The sequence below is a fragment of the Heloderma suspectum genome, chromosome 4 (assembly GCF_057233095.1).
Source record: "Heloderma suspectum isolate Gila_16-S chromosome 4, 16-S_ref, whole genome shotgun sequence".
NCBI classification, from domain to species: Eukaryota; Metazoa; Chordata; class Lepidosauria; order Squamata; family Helodermatidae; genus Heloderma; species Heloderma suspectum.
The window spans coordinates 226,050,485-226,071,291 of NC_139461.1; the positions used below are offsets into that span (position 1 = coordinate 226,050,485).

The following is a 20,807-nucleotide window of genomic DNA, read 5'->3' on the forward strand; positions in this document are numbered from 1 at the left end:
TCTAAGCCGAAGAGCCAGCGCTGTCCGAAGACGCTTCCGTGGTCATGTGGCCGGCATGACTGAACACCGAGGTGCACGGAACGCTGTTACCTTTCCCGCCGAGGCGGTGCCTATTTATCTACTTGCAATTTCTTGCTTTCGAACTGCTAGGTTGGCAGAAGCTGGGACTGAAGACGGGAGCTCACTCCGTCACGCAGCACTCCGGTCTCGAACTGCTGACCTGCCGATCTTCCAGTCTGCAGTTCAGCGTCTTAACCACTAAGCCACCGCGCCCCCCAGAGTCACTAATACCCCATCTTATTTCCGGGCTTCGTAAAATGGGAATGATGCGCTCTACCTCCTGGAATCATGCGGACAGCGAGCAAGATAAAAGAACAGCTGTAAAAAAACCAACAGCTTTGTTTTTTACTGCGCAATACACACCGCACGTCCAAGGCGCTATTCAAGGACCGTGCCGCAACGAGGGCTAGTAGCTTAGGTTTCTAAACCAAGGCTGGGGCGGGGCGACCCAACGCCCTCTTGGCCGGCCACGTGGTCTCGCCTCTAGGTCGCCGGCGGGCTGGCGGGCCTGCCCAGGTCTGGCTCGCTCGCTGAAACCCCGCCCAGTGGGGAGCGTCACTGGCTCGGGTTGAAATGCACACACGCTGGAGGAGGGAGCAGCAGCCCGCGGTGAACAGTCCGCCGGCAAAGGTAGAGCGCCGGGCTGCGCGCGACCCGCAGCACAGGGGTCGAGAGCCGCGAAGGAGGGGACGCCATGTGCCGGCCGGCGCTGACCAAGCTGCTGCTCTTTCAGCTGCTCCTGGTCAAGCTCCACATCGCCAAAGGTGGGTCTGGAAAAGGCTGCCGGGCGCGGGGGGCGGCTAAGAGGCGGCGTGGCTCCGGGCGGCTGGGCGAGCGCGACCCACGCGTCCGCCGCTCCTGGGCTGTTCCGGCCGACTCTCGCCGGGGGGCTCTCCACAGCCGCTCCGATTGTACGTGTGTAAACGGGAGAGGCAGAGCCATCTTACCGAGTGGGTTCCGCCAGAAGATCGCGCGGGGAGGGCTAATATCCTGGTGGAACGGACGGGGCGCAAACGGCTCCTGGGGACGTGAAGCCGCTCTCGCACCTAGGACCGCACCACCCCCCTTTGCAAAGGAGATGTTCCCTATTTTGCTGCGTCTCGGCCAGAGCCCAGAGCGCGTTAAATTCGCGATTTGCCCTCTCATTCTCCCCCCCCCCTTTTAAATGCTGCTAGGAATTGAATGAACAAATGTGTGATGATGATGGGAAAAAACCTTTTGGGCGACCATCGCCCCTTTTAAAAACAGTGCGTCGGTGTGGATAGCGTCACAGGGGGGGAAATGCAGGAAAACAACGAGGCTCCACGTTTTTTAAAAAAAAATTCGAGCGCCTACTTGGCTTGAAAGCACCCTTTGTTGTTGTTGTCAACCTGCGCACCCGCCTTCTTGCAGCCCGTGGATGTGGCCGAGGCAGCCTGCCTAAAATCGGGTTGCCCTGGGTGGGGGAAAGAGCATCTCTTGAGGGGAGAGATGCCCGATCGCAGATGGCCTTCGTGCGCTTTCTGCGTGCGTCTCGAAGAAGGGAGAATGTGGCCTAGAACGCTCCGGGCTTGCTTGCCGTTTGCAAGCAGGCTGGGGAAGGGATGGCTGGGAAGCGGGGGAGGGGCGCCACTCTCTCCCCTCCATCCCTCTCGCTGAAACCCAGGGGTCGGGGTGTCTCCCCCCCCCCTTGCCACTTGCAGGCCCCGCGAAGGAGTGCGAAGAGGGCCAATTCCAGTGCCGGAATGAGCGCTGCATCCCTTCCATTTGGAAATGCGACGAGGATGATGACTGCTCGGATAACAGCGACGAGGCAGATTGCCGTGAGTACCCGGGCGGTCAGCCGCTCATTCCAGTCCTCTCTCGTAGGCAGGCCGGAGGACAGCTGGCGGGAGCGGCTGAATGGAGCAGCGGCTTTTTGCTCTGCTCTGCCGCCTAACTGGTGAAGGACGGCGGGGGGGGGGGGGATAGAAGAGGAAGCAATCCTGGCCCAAACTAAACTGCCAGTTCTCCCACTCATTGGTTTTGTGGGAAGAATGGTGAGGAAAATGCTCCCGAGGGACCTTAGTCACCAGCGGATTTATCCCAGGTGCAGGGAGGAGTGGAGTTTCTCTTAGATTCTAGGGGAGACCTGGGTGTTTCTTTTCAAAGGATTCTGTGCAGTTGTACAGCTCACATCTTGGTTGGAACCACATTGGGGTTCAGCATCTTGTAAGAAGGTTCTAATATCAGTTGGACACGCCCCCCCCTTTTTGGGGGGCAAAAAAGGCCCAGTATGTTAGAGATCCTGTTTCAAAGTTCTGAGGTACAGTGTAAGATTCCTTCCTCTTTCAGATTATGAATGAAAGTGCCTCTTCTGCCGGCGACTTTTTGATTGGCTGCCGGAGAAACGCCAGATAGGTCACGTGGTATGAGTTCTCTCATAACAAAGGGCGGGGGGGGGGTCAGGGGAGGAAAGTATTGGACATAACTTGAAACCAGCTGCCTTTCGCTCTTCCTGTTCCAGGCCACACCTTCCTGCCCTTGGCTTAGGCAGAGAGGATGAGATGTGCGGAAGAGCTGGTTTGACAATCTAAATTTACTCACCTAAAGCTGTTTATTATTGCCTAGCCATGATGAGCCCCTTAGGCCAGTGATGATTAAGCTCTTTACCACTAAATGGCAATCCAGGTGATGATTCGTACCAGTAGATTCTTACATGCAAATACAGAGAGGGGAAGATGTCTTAAGGCTGCAATCCTAAGCACCGTTGACTGGGAATAAATAAAATGAAATTAATAATTTCCATTGAACTCAGTGGAGCTTACTTCTGGGTAGACATGTATAGGTGTCCACTGTCAGTATGCAGTAACTTCCTCTTTCACTAGTATGAAGAGTAGTTTTTATTTCATTTATTTAAAACAATAGATAAGTTCTTCCTTCAGTTATTCAACCTATTCTTGTGTTTATCAAGTTCCAGATGACAGTGTAGATATGTTATAAGCTTTATATATATCATTAGGATTTGGCATAAACATTATTGTGTGCAAGTTGAATTTCTGGTATTCTTGTTTAAGAGAAATCCTTTTCTTAGTGTCAGAGCTTTTGAAACAGCTGCATTTTAAAGTTATGTACGTGAAAATGGTTATCAAATTGTAAAGCTGTATGGAATCACAGCTATCCAGGTAAAAGTGATCAAACTCTAGGCTGCTAATGGAGTATGTTCTGTATTTCAAATTTAGGGATGTGTTGTTATTTGGGACTGGAAAGACCAGAATGTTGCCTTTCTTGTATTATAGCCATCCAGTGAAAAATATGCCAACCTTCTGTTAAGGAGTTCAGAGTGCCATAAATGATACTTTTCTGTCCCCATTTTTTCCTCAGAATGATCCTGTGAGATATGTTAGGCTGAGAATGTGTGACTGTCCAAAGGTCACTTAGGGTGCAACCCAGGACTTTTATCTGTCCAAACTTGCATAGGATTGCATTCTTAGGCTGCAATTCTATATACATTTGCCTGGGAGCAAGTCCCATTGAATGCAGTGGATCTTATTTCTGAGCAGACATGCATAGAATTGTGCCATCAGGGCTTAGATGGGGATTTGAACTCAGCTCTCTTCAGTCCTAATCAGGCACTCTGACCTATACTGCACTGCATTGCCATCATGTATCTGGGTGCTTATCAAATAATTATATAAGTATTCAAGGTTGCATTATTTCTTAATGCCTAAGTAACATGAGCTTAATGACAGATAAAGGATGCTTCTTATGATTTAATCCACAGAGCAGTGGTAAAGTTTCTGACATGATGGTGGATCTAAAATACCAAGTGTATGTGTTTGAAGACTCATGCAGTCGATTTAGGGAAATAGCTACTGAATGCATGTTGTGTTGCAGTGTATGAACTCTCCAGTGCCTGTTCCCATAACCCACAAGTACTTAGCCTGTGGAACTAGCAGACAGCAGCAGGCACTGGGGGCTTTGATTACTTGTGCTGTGCTTGTTTCCTGTGGCTGAAGAACCCTACAGTCTTTAGCCCCGGTTAAGATCTAAGGCAGCAGTGGGAAATGTGTAGCCCTCTAGATGTTCTTGGACTGCAACTCCCATCATTCCTCACCATTGGTTATGCTGACTAGGGTTGATGAGAGTTGCAGTCCAACAACATCTGGAAAGCCACACATTCCCCACCACTGAGCTAAGACCTAGTCCTTGCAAACAAAAGATGACGTGGAAAACCTGTGTCAAGACTATACCACTGCAGGTTGTGGCTCACATCACTGAATGTTCTCCATACCAAATATTCCCTGCACGTTATAACCTAGCTGTTTCCCTGACATAATAGTTTTCTATGTAAGATTTTTTTTTTCTTGAAGGAGTATCCAGTCATATGAATCTCTACTCTGAAGTCCAGATACTGGTTTGTCACCTCAACTGCTGTTTGTGAGAAAGAGATTAATGAGCTGCTGATGTGCATCTTCTGATGTGAGGCAGTCCTCTTGAGAGGACTGTACCACCTCAGCTTCATGTTGGGCAAGGTATTCATCCCTGTGTGAGAACTATAGAATGTATTGCACTACAAAGAAAACTGATTTTTCAAGCCTCAAAAAACAAAAAAATACTTTGTGTGTACACAGACATAGAAATATAGTTCCATTAGAGCACATGACTTTTCACTTATGCTGTTCATGCTTAGTATGAATGACTACTGATACTGAAGAAAATCTTCCAGTTTTTAAAGCTACTTTTTCTTTTCTTTTTTCATCCAGGATACAATGAGATCGCACCATGTCTCCTATATGAGGATTTTTATATGCCCCTTATTTCTAGATTAAGATTTACTGTCATCCAGTAGGCAGCACATGCTGAATTATGACAATGAGAATGTTCTGCTACAATCGAACACTTGCAGCTTGTATGCAACAAATTGCAGTAGGCATAATGACTATCTGTAGTGGTCCCATCTGTTTATCTAGCATTGCAAGGCATAGTGTTCCTTGTCCTCAGGAGCACCAGTTATAGAGGGCAGGAGTGGGTATCAGCCCTTGAGTTTTGTACCCATTGCAATTATTCTTCAAAGCACCTTTATCTAGCAAGTCCACAGACTTTATACATTATATGAGCATTGTTTGTGAAATAAATAAATGGTGTTATTTACATGGGCTTATGAACAGGATCGAAAGAATCATGGAAGTAGTTCTATGAGCCTATATTGTTTTTCTTGAACATCATCCAGCTTTGAATCGGGGCTCACTGCTTTTGAAATTGGGGGTTTCAAAAGCAGCTTGTGATGCGGCATAGATCAGATGTTCAGAGAGAAGTCAACAATGCCATTGGCCTAGCACTGGCCACTTCCTGTGCATCAAAGCACCAAACCAGGAGAGTGTGCATTTATTAGCACTTGCTCACCCTATTTGGCTATAAACAGAGGGAGGGGATCTATTTTTTTTAAATGATAAATGGGGTGCACGGTGAAGGGAAACAAAACCTCCACCTTCATGTACTTGCTCAGGCTCGAAGATTGGTTGCAGAGGGCCCTGCTTGCAGCTCCACATCAAGATTAATTTGGCAGGCTCAGGAGACAGGGCCTTTCAGTGGTAGCCCTCTCCTCATGGAACTCCCTCCATGAAGTTTGTCCCCTTCTTCTGCTGTTTTTAAGCAGGCCTGTTCCAGTCTGCTTTTAATTATTGTTGCTGGCCTGAATTTCTAAAGAGCTGCTGCCTTTATCTTTTATCATGTTAAATTGCTTAATGTGCTTTATATGGAATGCTCATGTAGTATGGGATGCTTTATGCTGCTGTTTTAATTAGTTTAAATATTTTAATGTGCTCTGTATTTCAAATTGTTATGTTGTTTGTGAGAGGGTATTTTTTGCCCTGAAAGGTGGCATTGAAGCACCTAAATAAATAAACCTTCCACCACCCCTCTTGTGTGCTCTGCTGTTTTAGGCTGTTTTTCTCCTGTATTGGAGCCAGGCTTGGAGGGGGAAAGGCTTAAAACAGCAGAGCACAGCACTGCCACTGTGTCCTCCTGCTATTAAGAAGTAGATTGCCTCCAAACCCCATTTTATAGCCATCTGGTTTCTTACCTTAGCAGACTTTTGAATTCTGGCCAGTACATGCCCAAAGTGAAATTCCTTTGGCTTCAGCAGAAGTGTGATTATGCTTGATCATCCTGCTCTAATTGTGTGTTTTTTAAAAACAAATAATTTTAAAATACCTTTTCTGTTTTTTGTGGATTTTTTTTTTTTTTGCATTGTAGGGTACAGTCCTATGCATGTTTAGGCTCCCAGAATGCTGGGAGTTGTAGGTCTTTTTTCTTTCTAAACATGCATAGGATGTCACCCTTAATCTCTGACTATACAAGTATAGGCCTTTGAAAGTTGTTTCCTTTCCCCTTCTAAAGTTTCACTCTTCTCCTCTCCTGTTTCTGAAATGGTGTCCTTGTGTGTCTGCAGCATCTAGTTGTTGTAACTTGTTTGGAGGCCTGTTGGTTAGCAAAGATTCCAGATGTACTTTTAAAAAAAATTCAGCAAGGCAGGTAAAGGTTAATTGATACCTCACTAATAGACTGTAGATTGCTACTGAGGAAGTAATTATTACCCCAAGCAAGCTTTAAAGTTGATAGGATTTATTCTTCGCTACTTAGGCGCAAACCACAAGTGAGCATTTACCCCCTAGATTTTTAGCTGCTCCAAAACCATTAGATGTTCACTTATTGCAGTTTTTATTTTCATTCAGGCAGTTATTTCTGCAAATAATCTGCTTATAAAATAAATTAAGCCTTGTGGGCGTATCAGCATAAATATTGCCCAATTTCAAAAAGGATGTCGTATATTTTAAATGGCATAATGACTAAATTATACTGTATTTTGTTCTGAGGAGTGGGGGAAACGGGGAGTTGGTGGTACTCACTGTGCTTCTTGAAAGCAGCCTCCTGTGAACAGGCTCTTGCTGTCTCCTTGCTTCTACTTCCTGGCTGTCCCAGTGCCTGTCTTATGTCAAAGGAATGTTAGATTTATGGGGGTCCTTTCGGCAGCCAACCACAAGACAGTTTTCCTCCACACACTTTGCTCCTTATGCTGTATTTATCCCTATCTGACCTGTGCTAGGAGCATAAGCTTTGCATAATCAGGGTACTACTGCATTTCTGTGTGTTGAGCATAATGTAGAAGGATACATGGTTAAACAGGGAAACAAGGGATAAAAGCATGATTGCACAATGAGAAGGATTCTTTGTAGAACTTTGTAGCTATATAGCAGAATATAAGCCTTCTTGGTGGCTGTTCCCAGGCTGTGGTACTCCATGCCGAGGGAGACTTGGTTGGCTCCCTTTCTGTTGTTCTTCCGCTGGCAGGCAAATACATTTTTGTTCAAGTAGTCCTTTGGCATATAAGTCGGTCTGTTGGGTTGGGTGCTGTTTTTATTTTGTGATGGTTTTAACTAGGTTTTTGTTTTAAATTTTGCTTCTAATTGTTAGCCATATTGAGCACCATTTCCTTAATAGAAGGTGGGGTATAAATAAAATGAAGACACCTCCCACATTCCTGCAAAATTAATTGAGTGGGATGATTCAACAAGACCTCCCTGCTTTTGGCTGCTAGTTCTTCTTCAGCCAAAGTACTACCAGAAATGCTTCTCCCTCCTCTCACTTTTTTGGGGGTCAGGGGAGAGGGAGGATTTGATAAGGCAGAAACTGCCTAAACAAACATGCGTAATTGTCTTCATTTGTTAGCAGTATTTGTTGAGACTTGAACATAAATGGGCATGCTCCTCCTGTTCTGAAACCCTTGTGGTATAGAAAACGTAATTATTCTACTCCCTTCCTGGGCAGAGAACGATGTTTCTAGTACAGCGTTAATGGCCCAGTTCTGCTCTTCTCTGTGCTTTGGGTAATTAAAACAAACAAACCCAAGACCAATATAAAGAGTCTGATAATCACACTCTTCATCCAGTCTTGCCTTCGGACAATTCCACTGTAGCAGGTGTCCCAATTTGGCTGGGATTTTATTCTAAAGCCTCATTAGCATAATGGTTAATCCTGCCCAGAGCGCTAGCAGCCATGATTGCCTAGGCTAAGATTGCCAGGCATCAATTCAGGATGAGGCTGCTAACTGTGGAGAAGAAAGAATTTTGGAGGACACAAACGTCTCTGCTGCTCTCTGTCACAAGACTCTCTTTCCCCTGAAATTCTGAACCCTAGCATAGGCCGCGCCGGTCTGGTTCAGATGTCTTGCTGCACGATTGCCAAACCATGATTTGGTGATTGGGACTGCTGTATGGGCTTGTGACTGTCTCCCTACTCCGCACTCTCTGGTGAATATTAAGTATGTTTCAGTGTTACTTCTGAACCAGCCTAATCACAGTTAGCTTCTAAACCACACATACAAACCAATTTCTAATTCTGGTTTCAATCTCTAATTTAAAAGCTAACTAAGCTTATGCCAGTCCAGACATAATACTGAACCATCATTAATACTCATCAGGGGAAGGAGGAGGACATTTGGCCAGGGGAGGAGTCTTCTTGTGCCCCCAACCACAAAACCATGAAATCTGAGCCTGGCTATGGGCATGGCAGTGTGGATGAAGGTGACCATGCGAGCTGTACCCCATTGTTAGGCTTCCATCTCTTATAACAGTGTGTTAATTTCACTATCTTCTTCAGTAACAAGGACATGGCTTGGATAGATAGTGACCAGGCCAGGTGTTGGTGCTGATTTGTCTTCAGAGTATTTGCAATTGTGAGCCACTGTGCAGTTCCACTACTCCACACAACGCAGCGTGAGCCTGTTTTAAAATACCAGGCTTTCTATTTTCTTAAATGTAGAAGGTTATCTATGATAAGACATCCAATGTCCTTGGCCAAACAACATTGTAGACAAAGTATTCTTGTTGCAGAATGCATATTTTTACATTTGTGTTGTAGAGATGAGCAAGGTGGGGAGGCTGGGTTAACTGCTTCAGCTAAACAAGACAGCTAGTGTGCTCACTCCCACAAGCACAACTCGGATGAAAAAGATGTGATAAAAGTAGCCAAAGGTCTGAAGCAAATAACGTTTATTTTATGTATAGCATTTATAAACTGCTCTACATCTAAGAAAATTTCAGAGCAGTGAACAATAATGATTGAAAAGTAACAGAATACAAAATAATACAAACTTTTAAAATCGGATTTCATAGCCCATTTTCAATTGGGCTATGAGGTTTCATAAGTGTCAGGTGTAAGCACTGTGGAACAACCTCTGAAACAACTATGGTATCGAAGACGTAGTTGGATATATATCTGAAGAATATATTGTGAATTCTGTTCTTGATACTGTAGCTATGGATCATTTATCAGGAAACATTTTTGTTTACCCTATTTCTTCTGAAGAACCAGGGGACTGTCACAGATAGAAAGTGATTTCTATCTGTGGAATTTCTTCTTGGAATTTCTTCAAAGAACACTTCTGTGGTTTAACTGGGATGATTTTAATCTTGCTCTTGCTCAGGGGCTGTATCAGCAAGAAAATTGCTGTATCTCGGTTTGGGGAAAAATCTTCGCATGGGCCAGATTGTCTAGTGATTGTGCTTTTGAGGAGGTATATGTGTTTCACAGGTGCACTGTGTGGTTACCTTGCCTCCAATAGTCATCTACTACTTTGAAAGCACCTTCTGCAATTAACAGACATAGCTTGTCAGCCAGATGGTACTTGGAGCAAAGCCTCATTAGCAGATCTTAATGTACTTGGATGCCTTCTCTCTGGGTTCTGTTCGAATCGGGGGTTTCTGTAAATGTGCTAAATGTATTTGGTGTCGGTATAGAAGGGCCCTTTGCCAATTTCAGTGTGATAATATGGATCTTGAGTATGATGCACCCTGAGTGACAGACACTATTTCTCTTTTGTGTAAGGCATGGTATGGCTGCATTTGATGCCCTTTTAATTTGGGCAAATGCAAGACAAGTCCTGTGGGATTAGACCAAGGTCCATCTAGTTCAGGAATCTAGTCCAGAGCTGGAAACAGTTGCTTCTAGAAGCTTAGAAGCAGTGCTTAAAGGCAACCACCCTTCCCTCTTTGTTTCCGCCATTTGGCATTTACTGATAGTGGTTCACTACTGGCCGTTCCCTTGCTGAAAAGTTCATTTTTCTGGTGTGTGGTCAGTGTAATCAGTTATGGTTCATCGTGATACATATGTGCATTGATTCCACAAGTGATGAGGAACAGTGCTTCTGGTGAGCATTTGCGACCATAATAAAGCCCTAATTGCTGCTGATGTCATGACCCAGTGATAACTCATGAACACAGTGACCTGGTTCACACAGTCAAACAATGGATGGTTAACAAACCATGGGTTGTTTGTGAGCACATGGGAGCAAGTGAGTGTATTGGCTCCTGCCCGCTTCTGCTTTGCTAAACAACCTAGGAATGCCCTATTCTTAGGTTGTTGTCATGATGTGCAAACCCAGCATTCTGGGTTGTTTAGGGTTAAACAACACAGAATTTTAACCCATGGTTGTTTGTTGGATTAAAACTGTGGGTTGTTTAACCCTAAACAACCCAGAGTGTTGGGTTTATATGTCATGACAACCCAAGAATGTGGCATTCTTGGTTTGTTCAGCAAAGTGGAAGCAGGTGAGTGAATGGGAGGCAGCGTGCTCGCTCGCTACTGTGTGGCCACAAATAACTCTAGGTTATTTAACCCATAGTTAGCCATTATGTGTGAACCAGGTCAGTAGATAAGACAACTTGTGACTACATATAAGGTAACTGTTCTGAACCTTTGTACATCAATTAAGAGAGAAAGAACATTGCATCTACTCATTTAGTATAGGCGTTGTGTTCATAAGATGGCACTATTTCCTATACACCCATCAACACGTAATGTAGGCTGTAATTTTCTTTTAAAAAGTCATAAAAGAAGATGATGGCAAACACTGATGCATGGAAGGTTTATTAATTCACAAATGTAGCTTCCCAACACATCCCAACACATTTTGGGCTATCCAGGCCTCCTTCAAAGGACTAGCCTCCCTATCGGATGCAGTGGCAGCATATATTCCCAGGTGGTGGGGAGGGGAGCTGGGGAACTTGTAATGCATTGGAGCTGTGGATGTCTTTGTGAGTCACTGCTCATCTGCTTTGTGTTGTTTGGCTAGCCACCACCAGAGTGTGTGTCTGTCTACTTGGAAGCCTGTGGAGAGAGAAAAGATAAGTTCAAGGCTAGTGTAATAATGAATGGAGACCCAGTCAGAAAGTTTTCTGACTATCAGAATGTGCACATTTTTGTGGAAGATGACGGCCAGAAACTGTAATTTGTGATTCGTACCAAGAGTATTTCTATACATAAATAAAAATTACAACAAAGAAAATCACTTGCCCTTTGTGGATTCTGCTGTAAATCACAGCAGGATTTAATCTCCCAACTGAGATGCTGCTATTAATTGATGATATGTTACTGAGTGTTTAGGATACTGTAGTGGATGCCATGAAACACTTTCTTACTTAAATAAAGGGGCAGGGGAAGAGAGTGTTTGGAACAAACGGAATGAATTGCAGATACGATTGAGACCTAAAGCATCAAGTGTCTGGTGATCAAACATACACATCAAAAGAAAGTGCATGAGTAAATGCTGTGGAGATGCTAGAAGTAATGAATTGTGTTCGGCGTGATCTTGGCTTAAAAGGACATGTCACTGCTTTTTTTCCCTTCTCTTTTTCATAAATACTTCAAGATTCAAAGAGCAGCACATTTAATAGAATTCCCCCCACTCCTTTTGGAGACTGGCAGATATTTATTCCTTTATCTCAGGCTGGCGTCCTTTGGTTTGCATCCCTTTTTTGATCACCTCCCTCATTAGGGATGTTGGCAGGAGTGCAATAGGCCAGTTGGCATGAGTGTCAGGGGCCAACTTTACCCTGATGTAACTCCAGGAAGCCCAGAATTCTGTTGTAAGGCAGAAAATGTGCTTTATCAGCATGGGCAAACTGGGTCCACATTTTTTTCTTCATTCTCACACTGTTTCACTTTTAATTAATTAATAATCCTTGTATACCACTTAATATAATATCTTTAAGCAGTTTACATACAAAACCTAAAATTTTTAGTTAAATACACTGTTAATAAACAATCACAACTATTACAACAAAGATAAATAAATAAAAAGACAATAAACTATAGCAGTTTTATCACTTTCCTAGCATTTGATTGGATACTGTTATTATTATTTTTGCTTCAAAAATACAACTGCATTGTATATCTTAATACTTTTGATAACTTCTGTTCCTGATGATAGATTTTTTAGAACTTCACATGTGATGTAAGAAGGGGCTTAACATAAGGAGTAACAACACACTAAGAAGAGGGTTCAGTCCTTCTCGGTTTTATGAAGTTTCTGCTTTCATTTAGAAATAAAGCTCTCAGCCTTGGTTGTTGCAGGCAAAATATAAAAAATACGATGGCAGGTTTGTTTTTGCTGCCTAACAAAGAAACTCTATTACCTTTTTATCCCACCTTTTCGCCAAGGAGCTCATGGTGGTGTATTTGGCTCTGTTTTCCACCACCGTGTTTGCCAGGGCATGCTTTTAAACATGCAGAAGTCTTATAAAGACACTTCTTTCCCATATCTTAAATCCAAGCTGAAGGATGTACCAGCAAGAGTGGTGGAAAGCTGACCAACAGTTGAAACCAGTGCTGTGGCTGTGGGAAAATGTGACACCCAAGAATTGAAGGAAGGAATTTGTTCTTGCTTGATTAAGGGAATGACTACAGAGTACCTACCCACCCACCAGTATCTATTGTGGTAGGAGACCCTACCTATGTGCATGCATTGTAGTGTTCCCCTTACTGCCCAACATGCCTTGCTGGGGTGTCCATGATTCTCAAGTATTTATCAGGCCTTTCTGCATATCTAGTTATAGGTCTGGCCCTGCCATTAGGCAGAGTGAAGCAGTCGCCTCAGGTGACAGATGCTGGGGGGTGGCAGCAAGATGTTGGAGGAGAGAAGTGTGTGCGAAGAGGCCTGCTCTGCACCCCCGAGTTGGCCTGCTGCCTTCAGGTGCAGTGGATAATGCTGCCCCATCAGTGTTGAAGACAGTTTCATCTGTCAGTCTAGTCGGCTTTTGTAAATGCAATGGTGATGCCGTCTTGCTCTTCATTTCAGGCAGCAAGATGTCTTGGGCTGGCCCTGTCCAGTTGCCTACTCTAAACTTAGCCTCAAGTCTGGGTGGCAGAGTTGATCCATGAGCTTTCTTGAGGTTCTCAGAGCTCTGTTGGCTGGTTGTCTGCTTTTAAGACTGTTTGAATTATTGGGGACGAGTCACAGATGAAAGAATTCTCCTGTATTTGCAACCAGATTAGTGTGTGGTTGAATAGTTGCTGTTGAACTTCACTATACTCGCTTGCCTATCCCCCATGTTATCTTCACCAGGACCTTGTGAGATAGGTCAGGTGAGAGAGAGATGCATGTCTAACCAGGAATTTGATCCTGGGTTTCCCCAGTCCCAGCCTACCATTTTAACAACTACACCATATGGACTGTGTAAGAGTGCCTTCATTGAAGATGGGCAGGAATATGTCTGGTCACTCTGAGTCACAGGCTGTATTCAGACATAATGCTAAACCATTATTCATTATGAATATAAGCAGCATTGGGCTTGTGTGTAACTCAGAAATTGAATTCTTCATCATCATCATCATGATTGTGTTCTGCCCTCCCCTTTCCTGTCCTCCTCCTGTGCCTTGCAGTGAAATCATGGTTTTTCAAAACAGTAAATTGTGGTCCGTCACTAAATGAGGAACAGAAACATTAGACACCATCTGGGTAGGGGAGGCTGGAGTGTGTGAGCCTGTGGCTCATGCTTGTAATGCCAAACTGTGCCCTAGCCTTGCATCTGAACTTGCTGCTATGTCCTCAAACTGGAGGAAAAACTAGAGAGGAACTGTGCTTACTAGGTCAGTGTGCATATAGCTGAAGTAGGGTTTTCCTTATTAAGAAGGGGCCATTTTGACATCCTCTCAAATGTGAGAGGGTGTCAAAATGGCCCCTTCTTAATAAGAAACATCCTCCTTCATGTATACGTAGCCAGGATACACACCAGGCTGGGCCTCATTCCATTCAAACAATATAGATATTGTATTTTGTGTGTGCATGCAAGGCCTTTTAGAAAGCTTCCAACTGTTTTTGCTACTTTGTGGTGAAGTAGTTTGTTCCAATTTTGCCAGGGTAATAGAAACTGAAAAGGTCCAGAGGCAGCTACTGAGTCTTGACTGGGATTGAACCCAGGTTTTCTAGGTTGATATAGAGTTTTCTAATGACTGAGTAACACTGAAGGCATGTTCACTCCCTTGGTTCTTAGTGCTTTAGTTGCTACCACAGGGCTCTCCAACCTTTTTTGGCCTGTGGGCGCATTTGGAATTCTGACAAAATGCCGTGGGCACCAGTGACAAAATGGCCACCATGTAGGCATGGCTACTCACAAGATGACCACCATGGGGTGGGGGTGGGGGTCAGGTCAGAAGGACAACAAGGCTGCAAAATAGTGCAAATATGAAGTAGTTTACAAACAAATAAATAAAACAAATACAAACATCCAAATATTCCTGGCAGAGAAATACAAACAACAAACATCCCTCCCATAGAAATACAAACATCTAAATTTGCCAGCACAACCATAGAAGGCATGGGTCATTATGATTTTTATATGGGAACTCCCTCAAACCAACCTGAAATTGCAGATGACATTGCAGATCTGTGATTTTAAGGTGGTTTGTGGGAGATCACATGTAGAAATCATGAGTAAGAGAATGCCCATTTTTAATCCTCCTGGAAAACTCAACTTTAAAAGCAACAATGAGGCTTGTGTGGCACCATAAAAAAACAACTACTAATTTGTTCTAACTAGCATAAGCTTTCATAGGCTATAACCAACTTCAGTCTCACACACAGAGACACTCCATACTACATGATCTCTCTCTCTCTCTCTCTCTTTCTCACACATACACACACACACGAATCTGCTGTTGAGTAGTCCCTGAAAACATGATGGTACAAGGATAGAGCTGAAGCAGGAATGCCACTCTGCCGCTGGAAAACAGACTTAAGAAGGGGCAGAGGAGGGCCAGGAAAATTGGAGTGGATAGAAACAAAATTGAGGGAAGAGAGTGGGGAAATGCCCTAGCTTCACCCATGCCACCTCCCCACCGCACGAAGTGCCAATCCTGGCAGCCACCACCACCAGAAAGGAGTTGGGTGGGCATGCAAGCAGAGAAAGGCTCCGGCTCCCGCCCCCCATAAAAGGCCTCTGCCGTTGCACACCGCAAAACAAACGGGGCTGGGTGGAGCAGCCAGCGAGCTCAGAAATTTTGTAATGAACAAAAACAGCGCAGACGAGTGAGCAAGCACAAAGCAAAATCTTTAACTTTGCATGTGCTCCCCACATGCACCAAACAACATCCAGAGTGCCACAGCAAACACAAGGCAGGTGGCCATGGGGGAGAATGGGAAATGGCCCCACATCACCCCCCCCCCCCAAACACAAAAGCCTGGAGGTAAAGCAACGTGGGCAGATAAGTGAATGGGCTGGAAATTTCATTGCTTTACCCACCCGCCCACATCAAACAAACAGAAGGGCACAGAGGACAAGCACCGCGCCTCCCAATACACAATAATAAAGGGTTGGAGACCAAGCACCCCACCCCCCATGCAGATGGGAGGGTGAGTTAGCAGAGAGGAAATGCCCTCTTTGCCGATTCTCCCCTCAGACCCCAGCCCACTCAGTCCCATCCCTGTACTGCCAGTTTCCATTCAAGGGGAACACTTACCTTTCCCTTCGGACACAGCCACCCACTGTTCCTGCCCGCTTTAGCAGGCATAGAATGGAAGTAAGATCACTGGTTCGTAAGCGATTACTTTGGCCAGTCAGAGAGCAAGGGGGTATGTCAAAACTACAGTGAGGTACACAGACTTAAAATTGCGGAGAAATCAGGTCCATAGACTTAAAAATATAGAGCAACTAGGAAGTTAGCAGAAATGCCTTGTGTACATGGAAATCGCCACGAGGGTGCAACTCCAGGCCTTGCAGGCGTACCTGCACCCTTGGGAGCCCTGTTGGAGACCCCTAGGCTAATAGGTTTCATGTGGGTTTACACATGTGGATTGTACCACCCCCATGAACCTGCAGTTGCCTCTGTTTTGTCTTGTTAACTAACAAGGTCAAGTAACTGTTGCCATGAGCTTTGTGGAGATCCGTTTGCTGAGTTGGTTATCTAAATCCATGACAAAATCCCTGTGCTTTTCTAGATGAACTTGGCCTGATAGACTAAGCCCCAATTCCACACACATTTTTCCAGTAGGCTTACGAATGCGATTTCCTGATCTTTAGTTTAGGGTTGATCCAAACGTCTGACACCCCCCTCCCAATGTCTCTACATCTTGGGGGGGAGGGGAAATTATGAGTGGGACAAATCTCAGGTATTAGTAGAGGTGGATGTTTGCACAGGGGGTGGGGCCTAGATGGTCTAGGCTGCAAGGTGGTCTAGGTCGCAGTCCTGTGCATATTGAGACAGAAAAAACTCTTACAACCTCTGGGGGATGTTGGGAGTTCTCTGGGGGATGCTGGGAGTTGTAGGTCTTTTTTCTGTCTAAACTTGCATAGGGTTGCACCCCTAAGGGCTGTCCCTCCCCCCCAATTTGTACTTTAAAAATAGCAAGCCAGAGTGTTCGGTGTACTTCTCAGTAGCAGATTGGCTGCCACATGGTTTGAAAATGGGACCAAAAGAGCTCCTGAGAGTGACACGAAGTAATTATATAGGGTTGTTGACAAGGGATTTGTATTGGGGGAGGGGAGGATGGCTCCTCCCTTGGTCCCATCAATACACTTTTAAAAAACAGCCCTCAATTCTGCTTGTAACTCTGTGAGAATGCAGTGAGAATAAAGTACTAAATAAAGAGTTTTAGGGAATAATTAAAGTGAAGACAGTGATTAGAGAACATGATTAGTTTAGTTTAACTCTGGTGCTGAAGGCTTGTATTGCTACTTGCTTAAACGTTGCAAATGGTGGCATGTTTTAGCCGATACCGTAATCGTTCATGGCCTAGTGAAATGTTTTACTTTTGATGCATTTGTCCTCTGGCACCAACATCTGGTTCCAGCCATTGGGAAGTCTCCCAGTTTTATGCTGCACATTTGAGAAGATCTAAAATGGCAAACTTGGACTTATTTTAAATATTCATTTCATGTTACCTTCATGAATATTTACATACATTCAGGTACAAGAAGGGATTTTTTCATATAATTAATGCAAATTTCATTTCAGCTGGATTATGTATCTGTAGGGTATAAAAATAATGTACTTATTTTAGTAAACGTAGGCTGGAAGACAGTGTCGTATGGTATGGTGCTAATAAAAAATGCTTAGGGTGAAGGGATCTCTCATAAGGTTTTTAGGATACATTTTATGCATGGAAGCTGCTTTTATCTAAGAAACTGCATGGATTCAGCATATAATTTCTCACATGTGATGAGCTAGTGTGGTGTATTGCTGGACTAGGATTGGGGAAGTCTGGGTTCAAATCCTTGCTTGGTCATGAAGCATGCAGAGGTCAGTCACGTCCTCAGCTTAACCTACCTTTGCTGGGTGGTGGTTTAAGGATAAATGAATAAGGATAAACCACTTGCTACATCTTAAGCCTCTTGAAAACGAGAGATACAAATATAACAAACTAAATGCATTTAGGGATGCCTCTGAATTATGCTCGCTGAAATTTAGTATTGATTCCAGCTTTTCAGGATAATCTGAATAAATTCCCAACCTGGGAGCACTCTTGCTGGTGTTTCGGTGTGTGCATTTTTCTCTTTGGATTTTCCAGTCACAGCACCCAGGTTCAGTCTGTATATAAGCAATGACAGTGTTCATGGGCAGTCTGCAGGAATGGGGCACAGGAACTTTCTGCATTTGGTCTAAAGCATCCCATATGATATTCCAGTATTTTCATACCAAATCCACTTTTTAAAAAGCTGATAAAATCTTAGTAGAAACTCTAAGCAAAGCAAGCCTGTTGGGAATATCTTACATCATAGAATCATAGAGCTGGAAGGTGTTGGACCCATTGGGTACAACCCCCTTCTCAGTGCAGGAATCCAGTTAAAGCATCCCTGACAGATGGCTGTCCAGTCTTTTCCTGAATGCCTGCAGTGACAGAGAGCCCACCACTTCCCTAGGCAGTTGGTTCCATTGTCTGACTGCTCTGAGTGTTAGTAAGTTTTTCCTGATATTCAGCCGAAATCTGCCTTCCTGTAACTTAACCTATTATTTAGTGTCTTGTAGTCTTGGATGATAGAGAACAGGTTGCAGCCCTCTTCTGTGTGACAACCCTTTAGGTACTTGAAAAATGCTGTCCTATCAGTCTTCTCTTCTCAAGGCTAAACACACCCAGCTCCTTCCATTTTTCCTTGTAGGACTTAGTTTCTAGTCCCCTGATCTTCTTTGTTCCCCTTCTCTGAACTTGTTCCAATTTATCTGAATCCTTCTTAAAGTGTGGTGTCCAGAACTGGACACAGTATTTAAGGTGAAGCCTGACCAGCGCAGAGTAGTGGAACAATTACTCCCTGAATATCGCATCTTGCCTGGGGCAGGCCTTGGAGGCTTTCTGTGCAGCCTGCCATGGGTGTCCAAGGTACCAAATCTCTCTTCCTGACCCCCGCACCTCTGCCTCTGTGATTATTGGGAAAGATGGTGCACAAGGAGAGGTATTCTGGTGCACCATCCTCCCCAGCACAATTGCCCTCTTGCCAGCCCACCAAACAGCTGCTTGGTAGGCTGTCAGGATTGCAATTTTAGATGGGAAAGACAATGCATAGAGAGAATCAATCTTGTATGTCATCTTCCCCATTTAAATTGCACCCCCCACCCCCCCAACCACTTGGCTTTCAGTTGTGACAAAGGCACCCTGATTTCAGAGTGCAGTAAGGAGAGCTTTAAACTCCCCCCCCCAGTCTAGTGATGGAAAATTTTGAACTGGGCTAATGTACATAAGGGGCCGCGGTGGCTTAGTGGTTAAGACGCTGAACTGCAGACTGGAAGGTCGGCAGGTCAGCAGTTCGAGACCCGAGTGCTGCGTGACGGAGTGAGCTCTCGTCTTCAGTCCCAGCTTCTGCCAACCTAGCAGTTCGAAAGCAAGAAATAGCAAGTAGATAAATAGGCACCGCCTTGGCGGGAAAGGTAACAGTGCTCCGTGCACCAGTCATGCCGGCCACATGACCATGGAAGCGTCTTCAGACAGCGCTGGCTCTTCAGCTTAGAAACGGGGATGAGCACCGCACCCTAGAGTCGGACACGACTGGTTGGGGACACCTTTACCTTTAATGTACATAGGATAACTTGCATTGGAATATTTTCAGTTTGCATCGGAAAATTTTCTGATCCTTTAGAGACTGATCTAATTTAGCATGTTTACTTTACTTGAACTTACTAAACAAAGGTAAAAAACGACCTCGTGTTAATGTTTTTGTCCCAATACACCACACAAGTAATATATGAGGGGAAAATTAATGTGATTTAAATGTTATATTATGTAGTACTTAATATAACCTGGCACCCCTGAGATGTATTGGTCTACAACTTCCATAATGCTGGCTGGGAATTATGGGAGTTGTAGTCAAACACATCTGGAAGGTGCCAGGTTGTGGATGGCTAATGTAGAATTATTTATTTGAATACTTGCAAAAATTTAAAGACAACAAGATGTACTTTCCTTACATAGTTTAAATTTAGGGGTTTCAAAACACAGGTTTTGAAAACTGATGACACATTAATAAAGAACTGTGCATGATATGTTGACAACCACTCATCTATTTCAACAGAGTTTAACTCTCTTTCACTGATGTTGTTGGGGCACATTCACTTTTGCTGTCACTACTTATTAGCACCATTCCACACTGAGACACGCACACACTATATATATCTCACATACTTAGGAGGGATAATCACCTGTAAATCATTAGTTACAACTTTTTAATTGCCAGGCTTGCCTACTATTGTATTTGCATTTGGCATCTACTAAAAATCTTATGAAATGGATTTTTTTCTGCAGGAAAAAAAAGCAATGGATTGCCCCACATCACTGCTCCCTATCTCAGCATGCAGGGATGGGGAGAAGTGTGTGTATGTATGGGTATGTGTGTGAAGGAAAAAGCCATGCGTATGTGTTCACCTGTGTATGTGTGTGGGGGCCTGACTCATTGCCACATACGCCCCCCTTGGGGGGTGGTTTCCACCTCTGTCTAATGTAGTAATATTATTCAGTGATTTAATAAAGCCCTGCCGGTTTAAGACTAATTTTCTCATATTGGCTGAAGCTCCACAAAGCCAGGAAATTGGAAGCTTAGGTTGTTGGCTCAACTAGTGTGCCCAGTGATCAGTGATGATGCTGTGCAGTTGCGCCCACTTACACCTTACATTCCAGGCACCCAAACTGTTCTTGGATATTTCAGACCCAAATCCAGATGGGGAGAATGGAGTGCCTGAGACCAGCAAAGATGCCCCATGTTGTCCTGGCCCTGTATTGCTTATGAAGCAACTGAACCTTACTGTATTGCAAGGAATCCTCCTGTGAGCTGACCCATGCTTGTTCATTGCTTGTAAGCAAGCACAGTTTGTGACAATGCACAACATCGTTAATGATCGTGGGGCACATCTCTTAAGGGAACTGCCTAAGCATAATGTGCTTACCCCCACTGGCAGGACTGGTGGTGTTTTTGGAAGGGAGCTAAGCCACCGATGAAGTTCCCCATTTGCTGGGGAACATGGGTTGG

General features: G+C 44.4%; 1 protein-coding gene across 4 annotated transcripts in view; it reads left to right on the forward strand.

The window, feature by feature from the left end:
* Positions 1-545: 545 nt before the first annotated feature.
* The window catches only part of LRP8 (LDL receptor related protein 8), a 309,826-nt gene continuing 289,564 nt past the window's right edge, over positions 546-20,807 (forward strand). For all 4 annotated transcript variants that reach the window (XM_084852479.1, XM_084852478.1, XM_084852480.1 and 1 more), the window contains exons 1-2: positions 546-824; positions 1,743-1,862. In XM_084852479.1, coding sequence (XP_084708605.1) covers positions 755-824; positions 1,743-1,862 — 190 coding nt within the window. In that variant the 5' untranslated portion in view covers positions 546-754. The remainder of the gene's footprint in view (positions 825-1,742; positions 1,863-20,807) is intronic.